Source organism: Dromiciops gliroides, chromosome 2, assembly GCF_019393635.1.
Source record: "Dromiciops gliroides isolate mDroGli1 chromosome 2, mDroGli1.pri, whole genome shotgun sequence".
Classification (NCBI taxonomy): domain Eukaryota; kingdom Metazoa; phylum Chordata; class Mammalia; order Microbiotheria; family Microbiotheriidae; genus Dromiciops; species Dromiciops gliroides.
Genome location: NC_057862.1, coordinates 341,270,839 through 341,294,199, shown reverse-complemented (window position 1 = coordinate 341,294,199; position 23,361 = coordinate 341,270,839). Strand labels below are relative to the sequence as shown.

Below are 23,361 nucleotides of genomic sequence, written 5' to 3'. Positions count from 1 at the left end.
GGCAATGAAGCAGAAGACCCAGGTCAAAACTTGGGGAAAGGAAGAAGAGTGGGAAACATCTGAGGATTTAGTTGGTGGAGAAGGCAGCACCTAGCTCTGGACATTCCCTCCAAACTAGCATGATATAGTGGAAGGTGTGCTAAAATCATCTCTGGAGACTTCAGTGCTAAGCCCTGTCTCTGCCATTGCCTTGCTGTGTGGCTTTTGGCAAGTTGCTTAACTTCTCTGGGCCCCGTATGTAAAATGGGAAGTTTGGGTTCTATCCAAAGATGCCTTCCATATCTCACTTTCTATGAGAACATCTCCAGCCTCAGACAAGAGGAAAAAAAAAAAGACAGGTATACTATTCTCATAGAGGAAGGGGTGTGCAAGGCCCCGCCCTGGACAGAGGGGCGGGAGTCAGACCAGACACGCCTTCTCTTCTTCCCTCCCCCACGGACACATATACTGTACAAACTCAGACCCGCCCACTCTTCGCCCCCATTGGCCGCCAACTGGCTGGCGTGACTCACGCCCCGCCCCCTCCCTCACGGAAGACGCTGAGGAGATGGGAGGGGGTAAGAGAGACCCCGGGGAACATAAATCCGTGAGGCATCTTGGGCTCTGTAGTCCGAATACACCGCAGCAGTCTTGGAGCGGCGCCTCGCTGTCTAGGGAACTACGAGCCCCAGCAGCCCCTCTTGGCGCGCACAGAGTGGGGGTGTCACGTGGGCCTTCCGTCTGGGCGGGCTCGCTGCTTAGCGCGGCGGCGGCGGCGGCGGCGGCGGAGCGCGGCGGCTCCCGGGAGAGGGGCCTTTTGTCTGGAGCGGCGGCGGTGGGGCCCGGAGCGGCGAGGGCCGGCGTCTCTCCCCCATCGCGCCCTCCGACCCCACCGCGTCGGCCGTGCCTCAGGAGCTGCAGTGGGTCCTGGTCCAGAGACAGACCCTACCCCCCTTCCCGGGTCACCCGCCCACTCGGCCGGGCATCGCCTCAGGCGGCTGGCAGCCCCGCCCCGCTCCGAGCCCGCCCCCTGCCGCGCTGTTGGGAGGACCCGGCCCGCGCTTACGCGCCGCCGCCGCCTCGGGACCGGGGAGCCCTCGGGCCGCGCCGCCGCCGCCCCCCGGTGCAGGCCCCGCCGCCGCCGCCGCTGCTGCTGCCCCTAGCTCCCCCGGCGGGCAGCATGAAGATCAAAGATGCCAAAAAGCCCTGTAAGTTGTGGGGTCGGGCTGCTGAATCCGCAGGGGGCCCGCGGGCGAGGGCTGCGGGAAGAAAGGGACTTCTCTGGGGCTGGGGGGAGGGGGTAGGAGGGAGGAGGGGCTCCTCGCCCCGCTTCCTGCGCTCCTGTGGGCTCTGTTGAAAGTTGGGGCTTTTAGCGCCCCCCGCTCCACTCTACCTCTCACCCCTCCAGATAGGCGAGCTTTCAAAAACTAAGTTCATCTTTAACCTTCTAAACGAGGAACACCGGAGAATCATCCGTGCTCGGTGGATCCCCCCTCGGCCAATTACAAAAATAGGTCACGGTCACGTTTCCGAGATTCTTGCTAGTTTACAAAGGGTCGTCTTCACTACCCCCATACAAGTAGTTTTATCATTTTCTAGTCCTCTTCCCCCATTTTGCAGATGAGGAAACTGAGGCATTCAAGATTTGCTTCCCCTTTTGCTAATAAAAGGACAGTCAGAACTCGAATCCAAGTCTTCAGGCTCTCTTGATATTACTAGAGATAACAGATGACAACAGAGGTGCCCAGAGGCCCCTGTCCATTGTAGATGTAAAAAAAAAAAAGATACCGGCCAACTCCTTTCCCTCATAAGTTGTAAAAATAGCAATAGCTGTGTGTGTGTGTGTGTGTGTGTGTGTGTGTGTGTGTGTGTGTGTGTGTGTGTGTGTGTGTGTGTTAAATTTCGATGTGGCATTCATGAAAATTCGTTCCTCGAACTAGACTGGGGTACCTTGAGAGAAGCAAGGATTGACTACAATTTTTAATGATTTCAGAAACATTCTTCCCTTAATAACTTGTTGATTTCCTACAACCAATCTTATTTACCACTGCAATGACAAGGTTTTGGATGCATACGTGTAACTTGTCCATTACAACTCATAATTACTGTTTTACCTTCATTATAAAGAAGAAAAATGTGATTCCATTTGCTTTTCTTTTATATTTGTGGTGTGTTGTCTGTGGTGTATCTTGTTTGTTGTTCAGCTGTAGTGATTACCTTATTTTAAGTGCTCTCCCAACCTACTTATTTTACAAATCGGGTTCATTAAGTTATTGGGTTGGGTTAGGGGGAGTGAGGTAGATAAATGTTCCAGTAGAACTGGAAATGGCTGCATAGATTTAAGTTTAAATATAAAACAATTCGCTAAACCTAATAATAATTTTCAACAAAATATAAATTTTCATCCACATAAAAAGTAGAAGACAAATGGGACAGGTTGGAAACTTGAACCTTAATATTGGAGGAAGCAGGGTAGGTGAGACCACGATTTTAATCCGGCCTTCAACACTTAATGCCTGTATGACAATGTTTGTTATAGCTACATACATTTTTGTAGAGCTTAGTTCATTATAACAGCCTTAGGTTTTAGTAATAATTCAAGTCAATAATTTATCTAGTTCCTGTTTTCCAAAGGTTTATATGGAAGAAATTAATATGAATGGGCAAAAGCAGAATTTTTTTCTTTGAGACAACAAATTTGTGATTGTTAGAGAGCTGGCCTCGGGGTTAAGAAGACCTGAGTTATGTGGATCACAATTTATATTCTATATTTTGTTGAAAATTTTTATTAGTTTTAAGTTCTTCTGACATTGGTTGGATGACTCTGGGGTATGTAACTCCACTTCTCAGTGCCCCCAGACAACTCTTTGGAAGTTTCTTCACAGGAGTTTCCTATACCAATGAAATCATAGGCCCAGGCCAAAAGAATTTTTTTTTTTTATCCACTGATTAGTTTTCTCTACTCATCTCAATTTAAAAAAAACTACCATTCACTTAAATAATTTCAACTGACACATATACTCCTACTCTGTTGCTTGAAATATTTGCATAAATGTGTGTGTAATCTCATCTATAGAGAACTTTGAAATTTGTAATAATTTTCCAAACAGTAACTCTTTAAGGTAGATAGTGCAAATATCATTACCTCTATTTTATGGTGCTGAAAACTTAGATTGAATAACATCCTTAAAACATCAGAGCTGGGACTTGAAGCCCAATGACCTCACTCCAACTCCATTGTTTCCACTGCTCTGTTCCTTACTTTTGTCATATATTGAACTTACAGCTAGCTTAGTTTTAATTCTGAGGAATAAAGTAAATACATGTATATGTACACATGTGTTGTGGTGAAATTGGCTTGACTGTTCAGTTTCTGCTTAATGGAACAAAATTCATCACAGAATTAAACTCAAGAGATATCAGAGGTCATCTCATTGAATATGAATCCCTTCTAAAAACATTTATTCAGCTTCAACCTGAAGACCTTCATGGTTGCATTTTTGGAGGGGAGGAAGGGTTCATAAGGAAGATAACCCAACTCTTTAAAATTTTCTATCTTAAGCACTTTGTATATGGAACTTGGTACAAATCTGCTACCTTGTAATTCATTTTCTTAAAGTCGCCATAATTTTGTCATCGTTGTTTTTTTCTTTTCACCTAAAGAGTAAATTCTCAAACTTGTTTAAAAAACAAAAACGAGTAAATTCCCAAACCTGTTCAGTGCCAGTGGTGTTTAAATAGCTCTTTAGTGCTGGATTCTTTTTCTCCTCTTTTGCAACATTTAACAGTATGTAAAACTTTTATAGCATACCATGTTAGAAATTAACAGCCTTGCCTTTGTGATTCAGTATCTTCTGTTAATCATTAAAGAGATGGTTGGACATCCAGGTTTTTCCTTTTGCCTGCATAGAGCAAATCTGTACCTTAAAGGCCCTTGTGATTATTGGGAGGTGGGAGGTGGGGTTGCTACTAATGGGGCTGATGGCCACTGGAGTAGAACCAGGTGAGGAACACAGAAGTGGAGGTTGTCAACAAGAGAAATTCCAGAGAAGATTAAAACACTATAAAACTAGGGAGGGTATAATTGCTTTCAACAAAATGCTTGTAATTAGGTCTTTTTATGTTTACCCTGTTATATGGTTGCATCTTGAGTATTGCATTCTCAGAAACTGTGTTTATAGGTGACCTGATTAACATGTGACTTTTTCACCTGTGGGTGCTTTTAATATTTTCTAGGGAACTCTTAAGTTTTGGGGGTGTGAGGGTAATTGTAGCTTTATTCTGTGTTGCAAGTATTTGCAATTTGTTCCTTAAATCTCAAGGTAAGTAGAATACAGATGTGTTTGTATATTAGTGAATACAGAAATAGGTCTGTTATTAGTATTTATGTCTTCTTACTCTCTGTCCTTAAGTGGTAGCATTGTCCATTGTCCATTGGTAAATGGGTTCCACAATTTTAGCTTGAATTCCAGTAATCCTGTTGTGTTGGTGTTATGGATTTCTGGGCAAAGGTGGGTAGTACTAACTTTTTCTGGGAATAGGGTTCATCGTGATTTCTGTCAGAGAGAAACAGTCTTTGTTACATTTTGAAGTCTCATAGTGTATTTTCCCTGATTTTTTTTAATATGAAAATTAGTCCCCTAAAAAAATTTACAGAGTAGGATAGTAAAGAATTTATATTTGAAAAGTTAGTCCTTGATTAAGAAATAAAAAGTCAATCACAGAAACAGCTGTAACAGAAGGAGATTGTCAGAAGACTGAAGCATAGAACTTGATTTGCCTCCTTAAGAGTTCTTTGACTTTGGTGAGAACTTCATTTCTCAGGGCCTCAGTTCTTCATCTGTAAAACTTAGGGGTTGGATTTAACAATCTGCATGTACCTTTTCAGCTCTGTAATTATGTGTGACCTAAGACATGAATATTATGTACTATGACCTCTCAGGTTTTTTTATTGCATGTTGGATCAGTTGTCGGCTTTACATTTTAAAATGACAGTGTCCTTTTCAGGTATAAGCTCAGTATTTGACAGTCCAACAGACCTTCCAAATTTAGTTTGCTCTTTGATTTGGGTGGTGTTCTAAATTGAATAAAAATGAGTAGATGGATTGAATGCACTTTTTATAATGTGCTCTTTATAGAATATGTTTAATTTATGGGTACTGTTCTTTTTTTAGGTAGCTAGAACAAATTGAAGTGATTTTGCAAACCTGGTTGTCTTGCTCTTAAATCCTACAGCACAGGGACAGTTCAGTTTCGAGGTTTTTCTCAATGTAAACACAACTTCCCCTCCACTTATGCCTAGAGTTTTCCTAGCACATCAGCCTTTGCCTGAAAAAATTTCATGTAATATTAATATTCATATGATGATATGAAATCATAAACGAGATTTTTTTTTCCCTTCAGAATTCAGTATACTAATCATTTCTAGAGCCGGGATCATCAATGTGTACTTTGGAATTAAATGGTATTATGACCTAGGGGTCAAAAACTGAGTTTAATCTTGGGTTTTCCTGCATGGTTTCAAAAACAGTAAATGTTTCTTCATTTACAAATTAGAAATAACTTCCTATGTAATAAGGTTCTTTTGAGTGTTAACTAATGCTTATATGTAGTTTTTGAGAATAACAAAGCTATATATATGGTGCTAATTGGGGTTTTCACTTTGATGTAAGGTGGTGTTGGTATTTATAAATCTGGTCCAGAGGTTTCAGGCAAGAAAAAGGGCATGAGCACTGAACCTCATAGAGCTTTCCAAGTTGCCTGGGGAGTGATGCTTATAATATATATATTTGAATGCAAAGGCTCAGAGTTTGAGATTTCCAATAAATTTTTTAATTAATCATACAATGTTGAGTTTCAGAGTTTTATTAGATTAATAAAAGCCGCAATTCATCAGCCTTTTGTCTAACACTGATTGATTGTATAGAAAGAGGATTTTTTCACAACCCTTCTAGAATTTGAAGCCATGGAAGTACCTATCATGGTTATGCAATGCCAGAATGACCTCTTTGTTTAATACCCAGAAAAAATGCCCTAATTTCATATTTATTCAACAGATTGGAAAAACTCTTACAAAGCCTTTTTTTGCTCTGTTGAATAAATAGAATTGCTTCCATTGCTATCCCACTAAAGTGTGTTTATCCAAGGAACCATATTTAGTGTGGAGTTTCCTCTTGTAATTGTTAGTTCTGAGTGGTACTTCTATTTTATCTAAACTTTTAAAAATGGTAGAAAAAAAATCATAGTATTAATATTTTGAAGCAATTATTTGGGATTTTAAAATACAAATCAATGCCTGCAATTTCCAGTATAAATAATAGGTTTGTTCTGGTTGGAAAATTGTTTTTAAATCTTTATTTGATCTTAACATCTTTAAAGCTATGATCCTGTTTTAGCTTCTAACAATGTGTTTTTCATATGTAAATAGCTGCATGGCACTTATTTGAGTTTTGCGCATTATCTATATAGCTAAAGAAAATAGAGGTAATCTTTTTCATTGTTTAAGTGGATAGAGCTGTGTGCCTCTGTGTCTTTTGACACTTATAAGTTGTTTGATCCTGGAGAATTCACTTAACTTCTATCTATCTGCCTTAGTTTCCTCAGCTGTAAAATGGGACTAATATTGCTTACCTCAGAGTTGTAAGAATTAAATGAAATGGTTTTTAAAGGCTTAGTGCAGTGCAGGCACATAGCAGGTGTTACTTGAATGTTTATTCCTTTTCCTTTATATCCTTCTCCTGTTTATACTGGTCTGGGATAGTAATAAAACTTGTTACCATATGATAGTTTTCTTTACAACTGAATCTTATGCTTTTAAAGTCCTTAGCTCATTTGCCCCCTTTTTGAAATAATTTATTAAGCTTAGTCAGTGTACAGGTTCTGAAGTGGAGAAGTTTAGAATCCCTCCTCATTGAATCATGTATTTCCTGTCTCCCACCTCAAAATGAATGAAAATGTATGTTTCAAGTAAGTGGAGTATGGAGATATTCTTAGGAAAGGTTAAAAAAGAAAAGTGGAGTTGTGGAATAAGAAATAAGGAAATTTCTCCTTAATTTTTCCTTGGAAATCAGTTGGTGTTTTAAACAGACTTAAAAGGATACACTAAAATACTAAAGAATTTGTGTAAAACCTATTTCTGTAGTGTTTGCAATGGTGGAGCTTTCCTACAGTAAGTCTCCAGTATCTGATTTATGATTTGTAGCTAGATATATGTAATACTAAGTTTCAGAAATCTTGAGAACAAAGGTACAATAATATCTCAAGTACATATTATATAAAAGTTACACAAATCACATTGTGTAATTGAATTTTATAGTTGGAAGGTCCCTTAGAGATGATCTGTATCAGCTTCCTTGTTTAAGGTCCCAGAGACATAAGTCCTTCCTGATTTACAACACAGTGCTTAAGTGGACTTGAACTAATAGCCTTGCCATGGTTATTTGTATTAGACTAACCTAGTATCCTGTGCTAATACAATATGGTATGGTATGGTACATTGAAGAAGATCTTGTATATGTAGCATTTGTTTTCTTGATTAGATAACTCCATTTCAATGAAAAGAAATGTGACAAAAACCAATTTATTCAGCAGCATTGTTTTGGAAAATAGTGCTTAAGTAACACTAAGACCAGGTTCATCTTTTCTACTAATTACTCTCAGACCTAGGGTAAAAGTTTGGCTTTTCTGGGCTTCTTTTACTCATCTGCAACATGAGAGAATTGGATTATAGTTGATAACTAATGTTCCTTCCAAGTCTAGAGTTTTTTAGTTGAGGGGAAAAAGCATTAGTAGACTAGTTTGTAGTGAAAATAGTATTTCAACACAGGTGGTTGATATGTGTGTGGTGGTTTGTAATCCCTGAGAAATTGACCAGAGAGGCTAATCCTGGTGGATTGCTCAAGATCAGTTGTTCTGAGCTTCAGTAGGGCTAAAGTCACTTGGGGTACACACCAAGTCTGACACCAGTATGGTGAGCCCACAGAAGCTGAAGGGCTACCAGACTGTCTAAGGACAAGTGAAATGGTTCGGGTTGGAGGCTGAGCCAAGTCAAACCTCTGCTGATCATCTGGTGGGGCCAGGTCTGTGAGTCGTTTGCTGTACTTCATCCTGGACAAGATAGGGAGACCTAATCTCTAAAACAAAAGTTGGATGTTGTGACTGACTAACATGATGCTTGGTTTCTGAAAGATCAGTGTTGATTTCAGTCATTTCTTATATTTACAGCTTTCCCATGGTTTGGCATGGACATAGGAGGCACTCTTGTAAAACTTGCATATTTTGAACCCATTGATATCACAGCAGAGGAAGAGCAAGAAGAAGTTGAAAGTTTAAAAAGTATCCGGAAATATCTGACTTCTAATGTAGCCTATGGGTTGACCGGAGTTAGGGATGTTCATCTTGAACTGAAGGATTTGACACTCTTTGGCCGAAGAGGAAACTTGCACTTTATCAGATTTCCAACCCATGACCTGCCTACTTTTATCCAAATGGGGAGAGATAAAAACTTCTCAACATTACACACGGTGCTATGTGCTACTGGAGGTGGTGCTTACAAATTTGAAAAAGATTTTCGCACGGTAGGTAACTGTTAAAAAATTATTATAAGTCTAACTAATTCTTGCTTTAATATCAAGCTACCTTACCTATTGCCTGAGCTACTTAGCCCCATTATTAAGCTAGTGTGTACTGAGAGAATGTATGTGGATTTAAGAAGGTAGAACATTTGTGTGATATATATTATTGCACAGATACAGAGCTCTAGGTCCATGATTCAAATGGTTTCCAAGAGCAACTCTAGATGAAGTTGAAACTTGATGACTGATTATTACATTTGTTATAGTACTCTGCCCCAACACTCCCATCCTATAGGGGCTTCTAGTGTGTTTTGAAAGACCTATTTAAGGGGGCAGCTAGGTGGCACAGTGGATAAGGCACTGGCCCTGGATTCAGGAGGACCTGAGTTCAAATCCAGCCTCAGACACTTGACACTAGCTGTGTGACCCTGGGCAAGTCACTTAACCCTCATTGCCCTGCAAGAAAAGGGGGGAAAAAAGACCTATTTAAGATGGGAAATCTGCTTCAAAGACCTAGCAGGCTACATAAAATTGTCCTTGAATTGTCTGTTTTATAATCCATTCCTAGTTAATGCTATACAGATAAATTGATGAGTAGGATACCTTCACCCTGTCAAAAACTTCTCTTGGACCAGTGCCTCCTGTCCTGAAAGCTTGGGTGAATTTCTTTGCCATTCAGCAAGTTCCAGTTCTATTTCCTTACTACCATCTCTACCATGCTTTCATCCCTGAGGTGGTTAGATGCTGTTTCTGATTATCCTAGATTGTCATCTCTGTTAAAATAAGTATTGAAGAGTTGATAGTACCTGTGATTCCTCAGATGTGGCATTTGATGGGGGCTTGGTCTATATGATCTCTGGAGTTTGATTTGTTTTTTTTAACAAGTCCACAGTTCTCTGATTCTATAAAAAGTTACAAAAATTAGTTTATACATTATTTCTATTTATGTTATATTACTATGTTTATTATTTAGATATAAAATGTTTTATTTAAATGTTATCACATATACACTAATCAGCAAGCATTTCTTAAGTTCCTCCAATGTGCTCTTGAGATTAAAGACAAAAAAAATTGAACAATCCCTACTCCTAAGGAGGTTTACATTCAGCTGGGGGAGACAACATGTACATATTTTAGTATGTGCAGGATATATGTGGACTTCACTTCTTTACTAATGTATGGGGAATGGAAAGTCTCTTTAAAACCAAAATAATTCATTATTTTTCTGTCTGAAATTCCCCCTCTTCATAATTTTCTTCCTGTCACAAGGGGTACCCCATCTGCCTAGTTACCTAGACTTTAAGTATCATCCTCAGCTCATCACTTTCACTCACCCTACATGTCCAATCTGTCAGATCATTTTGACCCTCATAGTCTTACACACACACACACACACACACACACACACACACTCACACACTCTCTCTTTCTCTCTGTCTCTCTCTCTCCACTTCTACCATCTTTGTTGTATACGTCCTCATCACCTAGGCAATTGCAGTAACCTTATAATTGGTTTCCTTAACTCTCACTCCCCAATCCATCCACCATTCAGCTGTCTTAAGACAGAGTTGACCATATATATATATATATATATTCCACCTCTCCTACTCAATAAACTCCAGTGACTCCTTGCTATCTCCAAGATAGAATATAAAATTTTCTGTTTCGCATTTAAAGTCATCTGCAACCTAGCCTCTTCCTCACTTTTATGATTTACTCTCCTCTATACGCTTTATAAACCAATTTCACTGGCCTGCTTGTTTTTAAAAGTAATCTGTATTCTAAAGCATTTCTAATGTAGTAGAGCCTACCAGATGAGTAGCAAATATAGTACCAGAAGTAGAAATAGGAAATGAAGATCAGAAAAAAACTGTGATGGGATATAAGGTTCACATTATTAAGATTTTTAAATGGGGTAACTTGGAAATTCTGAAACAAGGCTTAATAAGAGCTAATGACATTTTTGGTAACAGATCATAATAGCATTGATTTAGTGCTAGAAAGAACCTCAGGGGTCATCTGGTCCAAAACTCTCTTTACAGATGATGAAACTAAGTCCCCAGGAGGGTTAAGTGACTTGCCCAACATCACATGCAATTCACCTCTTAGTTTAAAGACATCACTCTTTCCACCAAACCTTTAAGTTCTACAGAGTGGGTTATAAATGGCAGTTTTGTTTCAAGTGTTGAAAACATCTAATGTTGCACATGATTTTGGACAGACAACCAAAATCAAAGTCTAACATAGTAGCATTGAGCTTACTTGAATGCTTGATATATAGTTTGTTTTTTAAATGGCTGCTTTTTTCTTTCTTTTTTTTTAAAACAGATTGGAAACCTCCAGCTGCACAAACTGGATGAACTTGACTGCCTTGTAAAGGGCTTGCTATATATAGATTCTGTCAGTTTTAATGGGCAGGCAGAATGCTATTATTTTGGCAATGCCTCAGAACCTGAAAGATGCCAAAAGATGCCTTTTAACTTAGACGACCCATATCCACTACTGGTTGTGAACATTGGTTCTGGAGTCAGTATTTTAGCTGTCCATTCCAAAGACAACTATAAGCGAGTTACTGGAACAAGGTAATAACTGTTCAGTCTTGTGGATGCACAAATAAATTATTAAATCAACATTATGCAAGGTATATATTCTAAAAGAACTGATTTTCTTTTCCCATTATTCACTGCTTATTTCTAGTTAGTTGAAGAGTTATTCTGGAAAGAAGTAAAAGTATAGTAGTGTTATTGTCTATAGATTTCCATCAGTGGAATGCAAATTTTTTTGTAAATAAATAATGCTGGCCTTTCAGGAAGGCAACTTATATTTATGTAACAATGAAAGCCACATTGGTATGTAATTGTGAAATTTAAAAAAATTATGTAAGGTATTTTCATTCATGAGCTTTTATGCATATATTACATGTACATACATACATATACACAAATATGTGTGTGTATTTAAAGTATGAATGAGTTTTTCACTTTCCTGAAATTCTTAAATAGATGGTTTTTTCCATCAGTTTTAATGTCATTTAATGAAATTTTATTCCTTTATGGATTATATCATGAGTTATTTTAAATCTTCACCAAAAAAGTATTGTTTGGAATAAATTCAGAGAGCTCCCCATAGTATTTGTGTGTATTACCTCTGATTTAAGAACAAGAAACTCGTTCCTTAGTGCTTAATTTCTCTAGCAATGAAGACTTCCCCACATTCTCATTATTGCTGAGAAGTCCAAGGAAAGTTAAGTTAATAAAATAGAACAGTATATCTGATAAATTATACGAAAAAAATTTTAAGTCTGAATTTCCCCCTAGGAATCACTGTTTCAAATTAGAGTCCCTAATTAAAGACTTTGCCTGCTCATACTTGAATATTGTATTGTAGTCCATCTTCAGTGCTTCATTTTGTTGTTTCTAGAAAGCTTTGCTGATGGTAGTACAAGGACTGGCAGCTTTTGCCATCCTGGACAGGCTTTGTGTGTGAGTAGGCTTTCTATTCAGTTGGTGGCAATTCTTTGGCTATAGCAACCCATCAAACAAAAAATTTATACTATGGCTCTCAGTCCTAATTGATAGTGATGAGAAATGTGCCAGTGTCACAGTCTTTTAGACCATCTATAAACTTTGAACTGTCCTAGGACATAACACTGAAAAAGTTTAGTGGAAACAAGGAAATTTCTTGTCAGCAGAGCAGCAAACACTGTGAACTTATTTAATGTTCATCACAGTAAAGATGTGGAATTAACAGCTATTTGGTACAAAATTGATTGGGATGCATTTGGCTTTATTGGAAATTGCAGCTATAACATTTTCCCCAGTTCATGGAAGTTCTTTCCTTCACTTCCTTATCTACATGTCAGGTGGTGGTAGAAGAAATTTTTTTAGACTCTTGAGTCTCTTTTCAGCTCTAAATTTATGAACCTTACATATATTGCAGGATGCAGTCACTTCAATTTTCCCTCTAGACCTTTTTTCCAAGAAGATGCCCCTGCCCCGGGTCTCAGAATTTAATATAAGAAATCTCATAATACTTTTGCTAAGTTGTCAAGTTGGATGGCTTATGGACTTAAAAATATTAAGCAGACTCCATTTCACAGACCATTCATTTGAGAACCACATAGAAATTGGGTTTCTCTCGATTTGACCCACGTTCTTCCCAGAAACCATTATTTTTAAGTACTTCAGGAAGATGGGTCATCAAACATTTGTTAAGCACCTGCTATATGCCAGGCACTGTGATCACTGGGAATACAAATACAAGCAGAAAGAAAGATAACCTCTACCTTCAAGGAACTTAAATTCTAAAGGAGGAAGACACAATATAAAAGGAAGCTGAAAAGGAGGTAAAAGAAAAAGAAGGTACTTGGTCAAGGGGGCATGGTTGAAAAACTGGAGAATCAGGAGAGGGCAGGAATATGAAGATTTGAGTAGTCTTGGCATCCTTTTTAAAGTGGAGGTTTCTGGGAGAAACCAGCTAATTTGGAGGAGAGTCCACAAAGGTGGAGCACATTTTTCTTAATTTGTCTAGTTCACTATTTTCTCTTATGTTAATATTTCTGTGCCTACCCTAGTAGGTACACAGATATTGAAAATTTTCAATGTCTTAGCTTTTGAGAAACAATCCTGGGGAAAGGATATAATGGAACTCTCATGAAGTGTGTCTGTCTCTGTCTCTCTCTCTCTAGCCTGGGAGGTGGCACATTTCTGGGCTTATGCAGCTTACTGACGGGCTGTGAAAGTTTTGAAGAAGCTCTTGAAATGGCTTCCAAAGGTGACAGCACCCATGCTGATAAATTGGTCCGTGATATTTATGGAGGAGATTATGAAAGATTTGGCTTGCCAGGGTGGGCTGTAGCATCTAGGTAAGTTAAATTCTTGAATCACTCACAGGGGTTATTTAATTTTGGGAAACGAATTAAATATTTAGCAAACAATTGTATGAATAGAATTTTATGTAGATAAGACTGCTGTGTTAACCTAGTTTGAGGGGGCAACTAAAAATTACTAAATATTGCACAATAACAATTTAGCGAAAGGGATCAAAACATTTCCTTCTTAGGGGGGCTTATAGAACAGTAAATTTTCCTAGATTCTGTGTAAAAGTTTTACAAATAGGTAGTTTGGTAGCCTTCCATTCCTTCTAAGAATGAGTAGTACTTGAATTTTCATATAGTCACTCTTAGCTATAATTTTTACTTTGAATATTCTATATAACTAGTTTTGTGTGTGTTAAGATCAACCTTAGATCATTTTTAAATCTTTGAAGAAAAAAAGCTGTTTCCATGGCTGTGGGAAGTTCTTAAGTCTATAATAACAGGTTGCCTTATTTACTTATAACAGATTTGGCCTCTCCATCTTTGCTTCCCTCCTCCATCCCCTTTTTCATCCTTCTCTCCCTGCAGTTTTGGGAACATGATCTATAAGGAAAAGAGAGAATCTGTTAGTAAAGAAGATCTAGCAAGAGCTACTTTAATTACTATCACCAATAACATTGGTTCTATAGCAAGGATGTGTGCTGATAATGAGGTAAGCATGCTCTCAATTAGATGAAAAATGCTGAATGAAAACCGTAGGACTGTAAAAAATATTTGAGGATTTTAAAAAAATTATTTTATTTCCATTAAATCCCAAAGATTAAAATATTTTGCCTACTTTTATCACTGTAGCTTAATTGGTAGACAAATAAGGTTTTAAATAGCTAGGCCTTAGTTTAAAGCAACATTTACATTTCCTTTTTAATCTAGGAAGCATAATGTAGAACCTTTTCAGAAAGCCTTAAATCTTATTAGTTTAATTAGAAGATAAGCTCTAATGAATGGTGTCTTTTTTCTAATAACTAGTTCATTTTCCTTTTTATGGCCTTTGAATAATTTGGGACATTCTTTTATTGTTAGTATTAAAATTGTCTGAGCATCTGGAAGATTTCTTATTGTCTTCGGCTTCTTTACAGTGCTGCCTTGTTGCATATGGATCAAGCAGCATTGTACAGGGCTATGAAGACATTGAGATTTGCTCTTCAAATAAAAGTTGAATGGTTTAATTTTTTTAATGCTGGGTAATATTTGATTTGCAGTATTGGCCTTTATTATTTCAGATCCATAAACAAATGTTACAGATGTGCTTCATTTAACAGGCAAGTTATTTCTGGAAAGGATCAGGGTAAATTTATAATTTAGGTAAATTAAATTGTAGTTTAAATGTGCTTACAGGAGTCTGGCTTCCCTGTGCCTCAGTACTTGAGATGTAAAGGTGTCTTTTTATTTTAATGTGTTTTCCTTGCTGTCATCACTGTTACTGAAGAACCTGAAAAACTGAATTAGTAATTAGAAGTTTGGTTGGTGATGATGGTATAAAGGCAGACAAGTTACTTTGTTGAAACTAGTATATGCTTTGGGACAGTGCTTTTGTTGATGTGATAAACTCTCCCCTAAGTAGTTAGAGCATGTAGTTTACACGCTAACAAATTCTTACTCTTTAATTCTTTATGTAGATTGCATTGTAGTTGTCATCTCCCCCTCTGCTTTTTCTGTTTCACTAATGTCAACCTACTTATTACAGTATCCAAATTTATAGCTTATTTTGCAAAGCAACCTTTTTACATAGCCATTTCTAATGAGAGTGCAGAAGAAGAGAGCATTAGATTTTAAGTCAGAGGACCTGGGTTCAAATCCTGTCTCTGCCATTTATTTCTTTGTGTGACATTGGGCAGTTCATTTAAACAATGATCTTCATTTATTCCTTTTTTGTTTGTTTTGTTTCATTTCTTTTTTTGTTTTTGTGGGTCAGTGGGGGTTAAGTGACTTGCCCAGGGTCACACAGCTAGTAAGTGTCAAGTGTCTGAGGCCAGATTTGAGCTCAGGTCCTCCTGAATCCAGGGCCAGTGCTTTATCCACTGCGCCACCTAGCTGCCCTGTTTCATTTATTTCTTATCTATAAAAGGAGAGGATTTGATTAGTTGATCTTAAGGTTCACTTCTGCTCTCAATTTATGTCCATGGAAACAACTTAAAAGTACTATAATCACCAAAGCACTTTGCAAATTTGTTATAATTTGTTTCATCTATAATTTGGTGTCCTTAAAATGGGTTATTGAACTACATATATTTTTAGTAAGGATCATAGAAATATGTTCGTCTATGACAAATGTTATAATGCTTTTTCTAAGTAACCTCTTTTTTTTTTTCTTTTAGAAAATAAATAGAGTTGTCTTTGTTGGAAACTTTCTACGTGTCAATACCCTGTCAATGAAACTTTTGGCATATGCATTGGATTATTGGTCCAAAGGCCAGCTAAAGGCATTGTTTCTAGAACATGAGGTATGTTGTGAGATTGTCAACTTCCTTTCCTTACTTGGGAGCCTGTTTAAATTTCCAACCAGATAGTTGAATTATTTTTTTTCTTCTTATGAAAGTTGTAGAACATACTTTTAAAAAAATTAGATACATCTTTATTCATTCAGAAATTTGTAGGTCTGGCTTTTCCACATATCAGAAGAAATCCAGTTTTACCCATGCCTTTTCACCCAGCTCTTCGTGTAAATCCTACAGAGGAATTGCCCAGCATACTAAGAAGCCTTCCTTTGGTTACTCTGCTGCTACAAATAGACTGTCAATTTATTATACATGGGTTTTTTTTTTCTTTTTACTTAAAAGCAAATCATTTTCTAACCAGAATTAGATGTGATATTGAGAATTGTCTGTTTACTTTCCTTTATAAGTAATTATACTCACTGTTTTGAACAGCATTTACTACTATGGGCATATTAAAACACTTGGCTGTTTTTAAAAATATTATTTCTACAGGGATACTTTGGAGCAGTTGGTGCTCTCCTGGGGCTGCCAAATTTCAGCTAAAACATGGAACGTTGCTGTGTCAATAATGCCATCCAAGTGGAACTGAAAATCAGAAGGATTATTATTGCATTATATAAATTGATGGGAACCAAAGGACAATGGGGGGAAAACAGCGATGTTGCTGTTTGTTTTTAATTGTCAAAATGGTAAGCTGCTGAATGTTGCCATATTCAAGTGAGATCTTTGTCACATGAAGCATTTCCAGTTGAAATGCTTTAAAGCTTTTGGTCTTACTCTTCTCTGTATATAGCCAGTATTGAATCCTCTTGATGCAACACAACCTCTGAGCTTCTCACAAATATTTTCATTTATTTTTAAGTAGTCAGCATTGCAGTACTGTCTGCTCATACAGAAATCTTGGAGTACCCAGATATTTATTTAGTTTATGAAAAGAATTCCTTCTGAATGTATGTTACAAGGGTTTCTTTTGCCTATCTTTTGATTACTTTTCAAACCCTGTATTGAAAATTCACTGTTGACAACCAAAGTGTCACTGAGAGATTCCATTCTCATGTGATGATAGAAAATTTCAGGCGTTGAGAACTATTAGAGCTTTTCTAATGCATTGTTTTAAAAGTATGTTTCTATGGTTTTTGAGAGATCCCCAGTAGAATTCAAAGTATTTTCAAATACCATACTATAATTAAAGTATATGGCTATTTGTGAAACTGCAGGTACGTAGCAGCTTAAGCTCTGACAATATATTTTATAAAACTACTCTAGTTTCAGTTAGCTGGTACAGTAGAGCACTATGGAGTCAAATCATTGTGCTTAATACAAAAGGCATAACATCAAATTTTAATTTGATAATTTGGTGACCTGTTTAATAAGGACAGTAGATAAATATAATGGTATAAGATCAAAGTGCATTACTCAGTCTGGTTGTATTCCCTCTGCTATATTCCTTTCAGACTAGAGCTTAGTTCCTCATTTTTATAAGGTCTGAACCAACAAAGCAGACACACTTTGTATTCTGTTATATGGGGAAAAAAACAGACCCCACTTTAACCCTTCAGGGTATTTTGTTAAACTGGAAGATGAGTTATTTTGAAGCTTCATGGGATTCAGAGGCAGTATTGCAGAATCATAAAAGGATCAGTGTTTTGTACATTCTGGCAATAAAAGCATTATAAGTCCAATGTTTGTAAAACTTGTTGGCCTTGGAATTTACCCTCTATTTTGGAGTCATTGTTTTTGGTAAATTTGTGGAGTTTTTCAGATTTTGACCTTAAAAGTAACATTATCAAAGTAGTTCAGTGCTATAGCACACATGTTCATGAGACTTTTAGAATTCGGATGGTTCACAATATTAACCACTTCCTGATACACCATGATGGTACTCATTACATGAAGAGAAGTATTATGTGTTTGTATAAACCACAGCATAACTCGGTATGTACTCAATAGAAGACTTTCTATTTATTATGTTTTTCAGTAGGCTATGATGTGCTATATATAAATGTTTCTCCATCATGTATCCTTTAGATATCACGCACAACAAACATTTACCAGACCCTGTTGATCTTAAGATATTCCTTCTATAAAGGCATGAAGTTCTGAACCACGGAATTTTGAGGGAAGTTGGGAATAGTGGGAATGTCATTTAAAAGAAAAGGATCCACTTAATTTTAAACTGAACAAACTTCAGATCTTGGCTGTTTTAAAACCCAAAATGATAACATCCCACTTCATTTCTCCTATTCTAGCTATTTCATATTTCAGCCATATTTTCATGATTTCATTATTTTGAAGACTTTCAATTTAGGCCTAATTTAATTTAAACTAGTCAAAATTGCTACAGTTTTTATATTGGTATCTATCAGGGGGCAGGTGTCTAAAGGAAAAAAGTGACAGGTGTTGATTTTTCTCTCAAATTTCAAGTTAATGGTTTCATTTAAAAATAGTGTGGATGTTGTCCTAATATGTGTTGGAACTGTGGTACATCCTGAATTTTGGTCTTTTCTTAATGGTGAATTCATCTACAACCAAAGAAGGATGTAGTGACCATGAAATCTGGTTACTATCACTCTGCTTCTGCATTATTTATCCTATTTCTCCAGGAGCATAAGGAAAATGCAATTGCTACAGTAAAAGCTATTAAGATTATACTTCTTGATAATCTTTAAATTCCATCTAAGCATTGTGAATGAGCTTAGCTTCTCAGCTCAGCCACTGCAGTCCTCAAAGCTGCATGCTTAAGAAATAACTTAAAATGAAGATGAAGGTTCCTAAATAGGGGCTTTCCAAAGGAAGACCCACTTAAGAGGGAAGAATATATGCAAACCTATTTCTCAGTAAATGTCGGGAAACCCCCTTTTTTTGGCCTGTGCTACTTCTGAATGTTCCCAATAAATATCCTACATCACTCTTAATATCCATTTCCCTGTTACTTGATAGAATTACTGAAGTAATTCATGTGAAAGTGTTTTAAATGGAAAAATACCTATCAGGGCACATTTTTCTCAATTTTAAAAAATAATAATTCCTTCACTAGGTTGATTTGGCAATTTCAGTGCCTTAAATTCTTTCACCTTTATGGTATTGTCAGAAGCCGACTTCAGGCACCAAAGGAGTAATTTCCTATCAGTCCTTATTGGTTTATTTGTTGTCTCTATTACCTTGTCCAACTTTTGTCTTCTACTTAATAACTTAATTTTTACTCCTAAGAAAATAACTGCGATATACTCTGAAATTGAAGGAGCATAGCAACCTCAGAATTACTCAAAAGATGGGTTATGGGGAAGAGGGGGGTAGCCTTTTGATCTGAACAAAAGGAGCAAGGTTTCTTTTCAGCACTAACCAATTTACTTGTGGCAAAGACCTGCTGACCTACTGATTTAGAGAGTACTAAAGGCTTGTTTACTTTTAGCTTAGGCAATAAAAACTTCACTGCCCTTAATCAATACAACATCTAAAAATCCTTGAACAGACAAATTACTTGCCAAATATCAGAATCTATAAAGATTTCATTAACTTTTTGCCTTCACTAATGCAAGTTTGATAGCTTGTGTTGGGAGTACCAATAGTTGGAATGCTTATTCCATCTCTTTAAGCAATATAATGGACCAAGAAATTGACCAGATTTTCATTTTTTATCCATTGCATTTTTGGATTAAAAGAATGGTCCCCTGCTGTGTGTCCCCATTTTTGTGTGTTTGCATTCTTGGCTCAAAGATAGCTAGCAGTAGTTCTGAAATGCCTATTATAACCACTGAGCTCCTCTTGGGAGAAAATTTTTGGTTTTTAGCTACAAAGAATTGACTACACACTTTTTTTTTTCTTTTGAGCACTTTATGCATTTTAGATATTGCACTTGTGAATGTATTTTGGTAATAAAACCTTTCTCCACTAAAAGCCATGTATAAAGACTAGTGAACAGAAAAACGAGTGTTCCTTTTGGTTGTAATTGAGCTTTTACTCACCATTAGGTTCATGAAGGAAAATGGTAGAAAGCCTTTGCCTTTTCTGTATTACTAAACGTTTTGGGGTGTTGGTTTTTGTTTTTTTTTTTGACCATTTCACAAAATGGCCTGCCCAACAAAGTGTCAATGAAACAAATGTTCCTATTTACACATAAGTCTATTTAAAAACCTCTTTTCAATACTGAAGAAGTTGTCACCTGGGTTTTTTAAGTAGCTATATTCTTTAAGTCCCTATCATCAAAATGAACTTTAGGGAATGTGTCTTTATGTAGTTTATTTTTCATTTGAGGAAATGGTTTACTGTGATAGTTTATATTGAACCTAGTATATTTTCAGTAGAGACTAAAAAGTTACTGAGTTTTTCTTTTTGCTTTAAAATATTTAGTCTATTTGAATAGTGGTGGTTTCAACATAGCAAACCTTCATATTTCTGCTACACTTTAATTGAATAATTTTAACTTATTAAAAAAAGAAATTTTTAAATATGGAAGTAAACTTAATTTGTAATGTCTTATTGTTTACATTCAGTGAAGCTCTGTTGTGGTGTTTTGTAAATAGTACCATTACTATCCTACTTCACCTCAACAGGCCTCAGTTTTCCTCATGAAAAATGAGGAGGAGGTTAGACTAGGTGGTCTCTAAAGTTTCTTCCAGCTCTTAATTCTATATTTATTTGAAAATGCATCAACAAAATCCTGAAGAGGAAGTGTTATATTTTAAAAGAAATAATTTGTTCTTTTTTCCTCCACATTTTAAACAAAATTTACATATATGCAATGGATTTGTGGCGCTAATTCCAAATTCATGTAATTAATATAATTCTATTTGCCAAAGTTAATAGGTACTAAAATTTTGTTTTTTATCAAACTGATAACTTTATCATAACTAAAATTATCAAATTTTAAAGCTATTTAATGTTTTTACTAAAGCAACATAGTCTTATTTAAGTTGGTTTGTATTTGGTTAATTTAGCAGCTGTACTGAAGTATGCTTGAAAATTTGTTTCCAGTAACATATTACCAATTTTAGTTTATTTTTAAAAATTTGAACTATTAAGAGGCAGGCTTAGTGGAAAAAAAAAAACATGTTTTGGCTATATCTGACTAGAATTTTAAATAGCTGAACCTTGGGGGAAAAATCAATTAACTTCAGATTTTTAACAAACTGAAAATCATTTGAACATTATTCTGAAATGCCATATTTGTATTGTACAAAAGGAAAAGTTTCAACTTAAATTCTTGAGTACAGATCATTATAAATACAAACATGATCCTCCAGTGATTGCTAGAGACCTATTTCTGATTTTTTTTTTTTTAGCAGTTTCCATCTTCATTGTAGCAGAAGGCAGATTGTTGGGGGACTCAGGTACTTGTACATCTCATATCAAACACTTGATCCATAGGAAAGTTTACAAAGGACAAATGGATAATTCACAAACATATTATATCATAAATTGCATATCTTTAGCTTTAAAATTTCCACTTTTTTATCTTCAGTTGTTTGAGAATAATATAATTGAAAAATAGCAGATGTTCCCTTTCTGTTCATAATAGGATTAAACAAATGTAGCAGTGAGATCACTAGTAACTTCAGAAATCACAGGCAGTGCCGAATGATATGGTAGAAACAGAATGATCTGTGTTGAACAAAAGCTAAAAAAGAATTTATAGCTAATCTATTCCTTTGATAATTGTAATTTTCTTTTTGTTCTGTCTTCCATTCGTCTGAACTTTAATTCTTAGGTTTGGTTAGTTTTGGTTTTTTGGGGCTTTTTTTTTTTAAACAAAGAAATACTTTTCAGTTTGCTTATAAACATAAAGAAGTCTGCAATTTTTGGTTTGTGCTATATGCAGCTAGAAAGCAATTATTGAATATTGGCTATGATACGGATTTTTATATCTTTCATATTCTGCCTTGCTTGAAGTCCTGGTGCATCTTTTGAAAGTGATTATCACTAGCATCCTCAATAGTTTCAACCTAGGCTTCTACTAATTGTTTTGTCTTACAGAAGTTTGTGGAAATAAAAAGTGATGCATATGCTGCAATCATTTAATATTTTTCACTTTAGAATTCCACCTGGAATGACATAAATATTAATCTGAAGTCTCACCTTAGGAAAATTGTAGCCTTCTGTTTTTTGAGAGGTTCCGTGTATTTCTAATTAATGTTTAGAAAGTGAAAAATCATTCCAAAGATCAGAAATGTATGTGCTATTATCTTCCTTCTTCCAGTATTTTGATGGAATTAATATTTTAGGGACATGTGCATAATTTCATCAACTGTATATATTCTGTGCTTGGATGTGTAAATTAAGCTATAGATGAAAACATTAAAACCTTCTTAAGCTCAAATAACTTGTTGCCCTTTTACTGACCAAGAGTTTTGGCATCCTTTAGAGAGAATAGCTAGTTTTATAAAACATAAAATTTTTTATTTGGAGATTCACTTTATCCATAAAAGCCATTTCAGTTTTAAATTGCCTTATTCTATTGCATTGTACTTATGTCTGAATTTTGTTTACTGTTCTGACACTGAATCTGTGATGTAAAATATATATGATGGACTATAAATTTTATTCCTAATAAACTTACTAAGTTATACAGCAATGTAAACTATAAACCATTTCTTGTAAATTTCCTAATTTATTATCTTTCATTTTGTGTGTTTTTCATCAGTATGTACAGTTTCTTTAATTCTCATTGTGACCTCTACTGTAAACATTCCCATTCTATTCTGGATTTTCCTTAATGCTTGTTTGCATGAATAATGCTTGGGTTTCATTTACTTATTGGTATTATATTGCCATTAAGCAACCCTCATTACACCCTACATACTTTTTAAATACTTGATTTTCCTGGTTTTGCTGCTGCTCTGTATGAACATTAGAAACCGTGCTTTTTATCTTCTTTCCTAATAAAATTCTTTCCATAGTTAACTTTTTCCATAATTTTTTGTATTTTTTGCACCGTACATGACAATGGATTTGTGTACACATAAGTGGCTTTACCTGGATGAATTATAGAGAAATAACTTCTTTGTGTTGCTAAGTCAATAGCATAAATAGTTTTAACATTTTCCCCAAGAGAAATTAAAAATAGTAATATTCCAAAACTACTGTGCAGTGGGTGAGACTAATTCTGTGGTTTAGTTGACCATGTGATAGATTTTTCTCTTTAAATATGAGACTACATTTTACCACACTAATATTTGAAATCTGTCTCTACAGATTAGAAAACTAGGGGCAGCTAGGTGGCGCAGTGGATAGAGCACCGGCCCTGAAGTCGGGAGAACCTGAGTTCAAATCTGACTTCAGACACTTAACACTTACTAGCTTGTGTGACCCTGGGCAAGTCATTTAACCCCAATTGCCTCACCAAAAAAAAGAAAGAAAGAAGAAAGATTAGAAAACTAATTAAGGAAGGTAAAAAGTCAGAAGAAATGTGATATACTATACTGGGAAGTGTGTAGGATTTGGAGTCTGAGGATTGGGGGTTCTTTCAGATGCTGCCACTTTATTATCTTGGTGACTTGGG

The 23,361-nt window shown here is 36.2% G+C and overlaps 1 protein-coding gene across 1 annotated transcript; it reads left to right on the top strand.

Moving 5' to 3' along the window:
- The first annotated feature begins 762 nt into the window (after nt 1-762).
- PANK3 (pantothenate kinase 3) lies at nt 763-22,763 on the top strand. Its single transcript, XM_043982359.1, has 7 exons — nt 763-1,187; nt 8,203-8,555; nt 10,881-11,134; nt 13,240-13,416; nt 13,957-14,080; nt 15,744-15,869; nt 16,356-22,763. Exons 1-7 carry the CDS (start codon nt 1,160-1,162, stop codon nt 16,404-16,406), a joined length of 1,113 nt encoding a protein of 370 aa, XP_043838294.1. The 5' UTR covers nt 763-1,159; the 3' UTR covers nt 16,407-22,763.
- The last annotated feature ends 598 nt before the right edge of the window (nt 22,764-23,361 follow it).

Excerpts from the sequence above, each read along its gene's own strand:
- PANK3 (XM_043982359.1), top strand. The coding sequence starts at position 1,160 with ATGAAGATCAAAGATGCCAAAAAGCCCT. Across the intron at positions 8,556-10,880 it reads TTGAAAAAGATTTTCGCACG|ATTGGAAACCTCCAGCTGCA; the intron begins GTAGGTAACTGT and ends TTTTTAAAACAG. Across the intron at positions 14,081-15,743 it reads GGATGTGTGCTGATAATGAG|AAAATAAATAGAGTTGTCTT; the intron begins GTAAGCATGCTC and ends TTTTTCTTTTAG.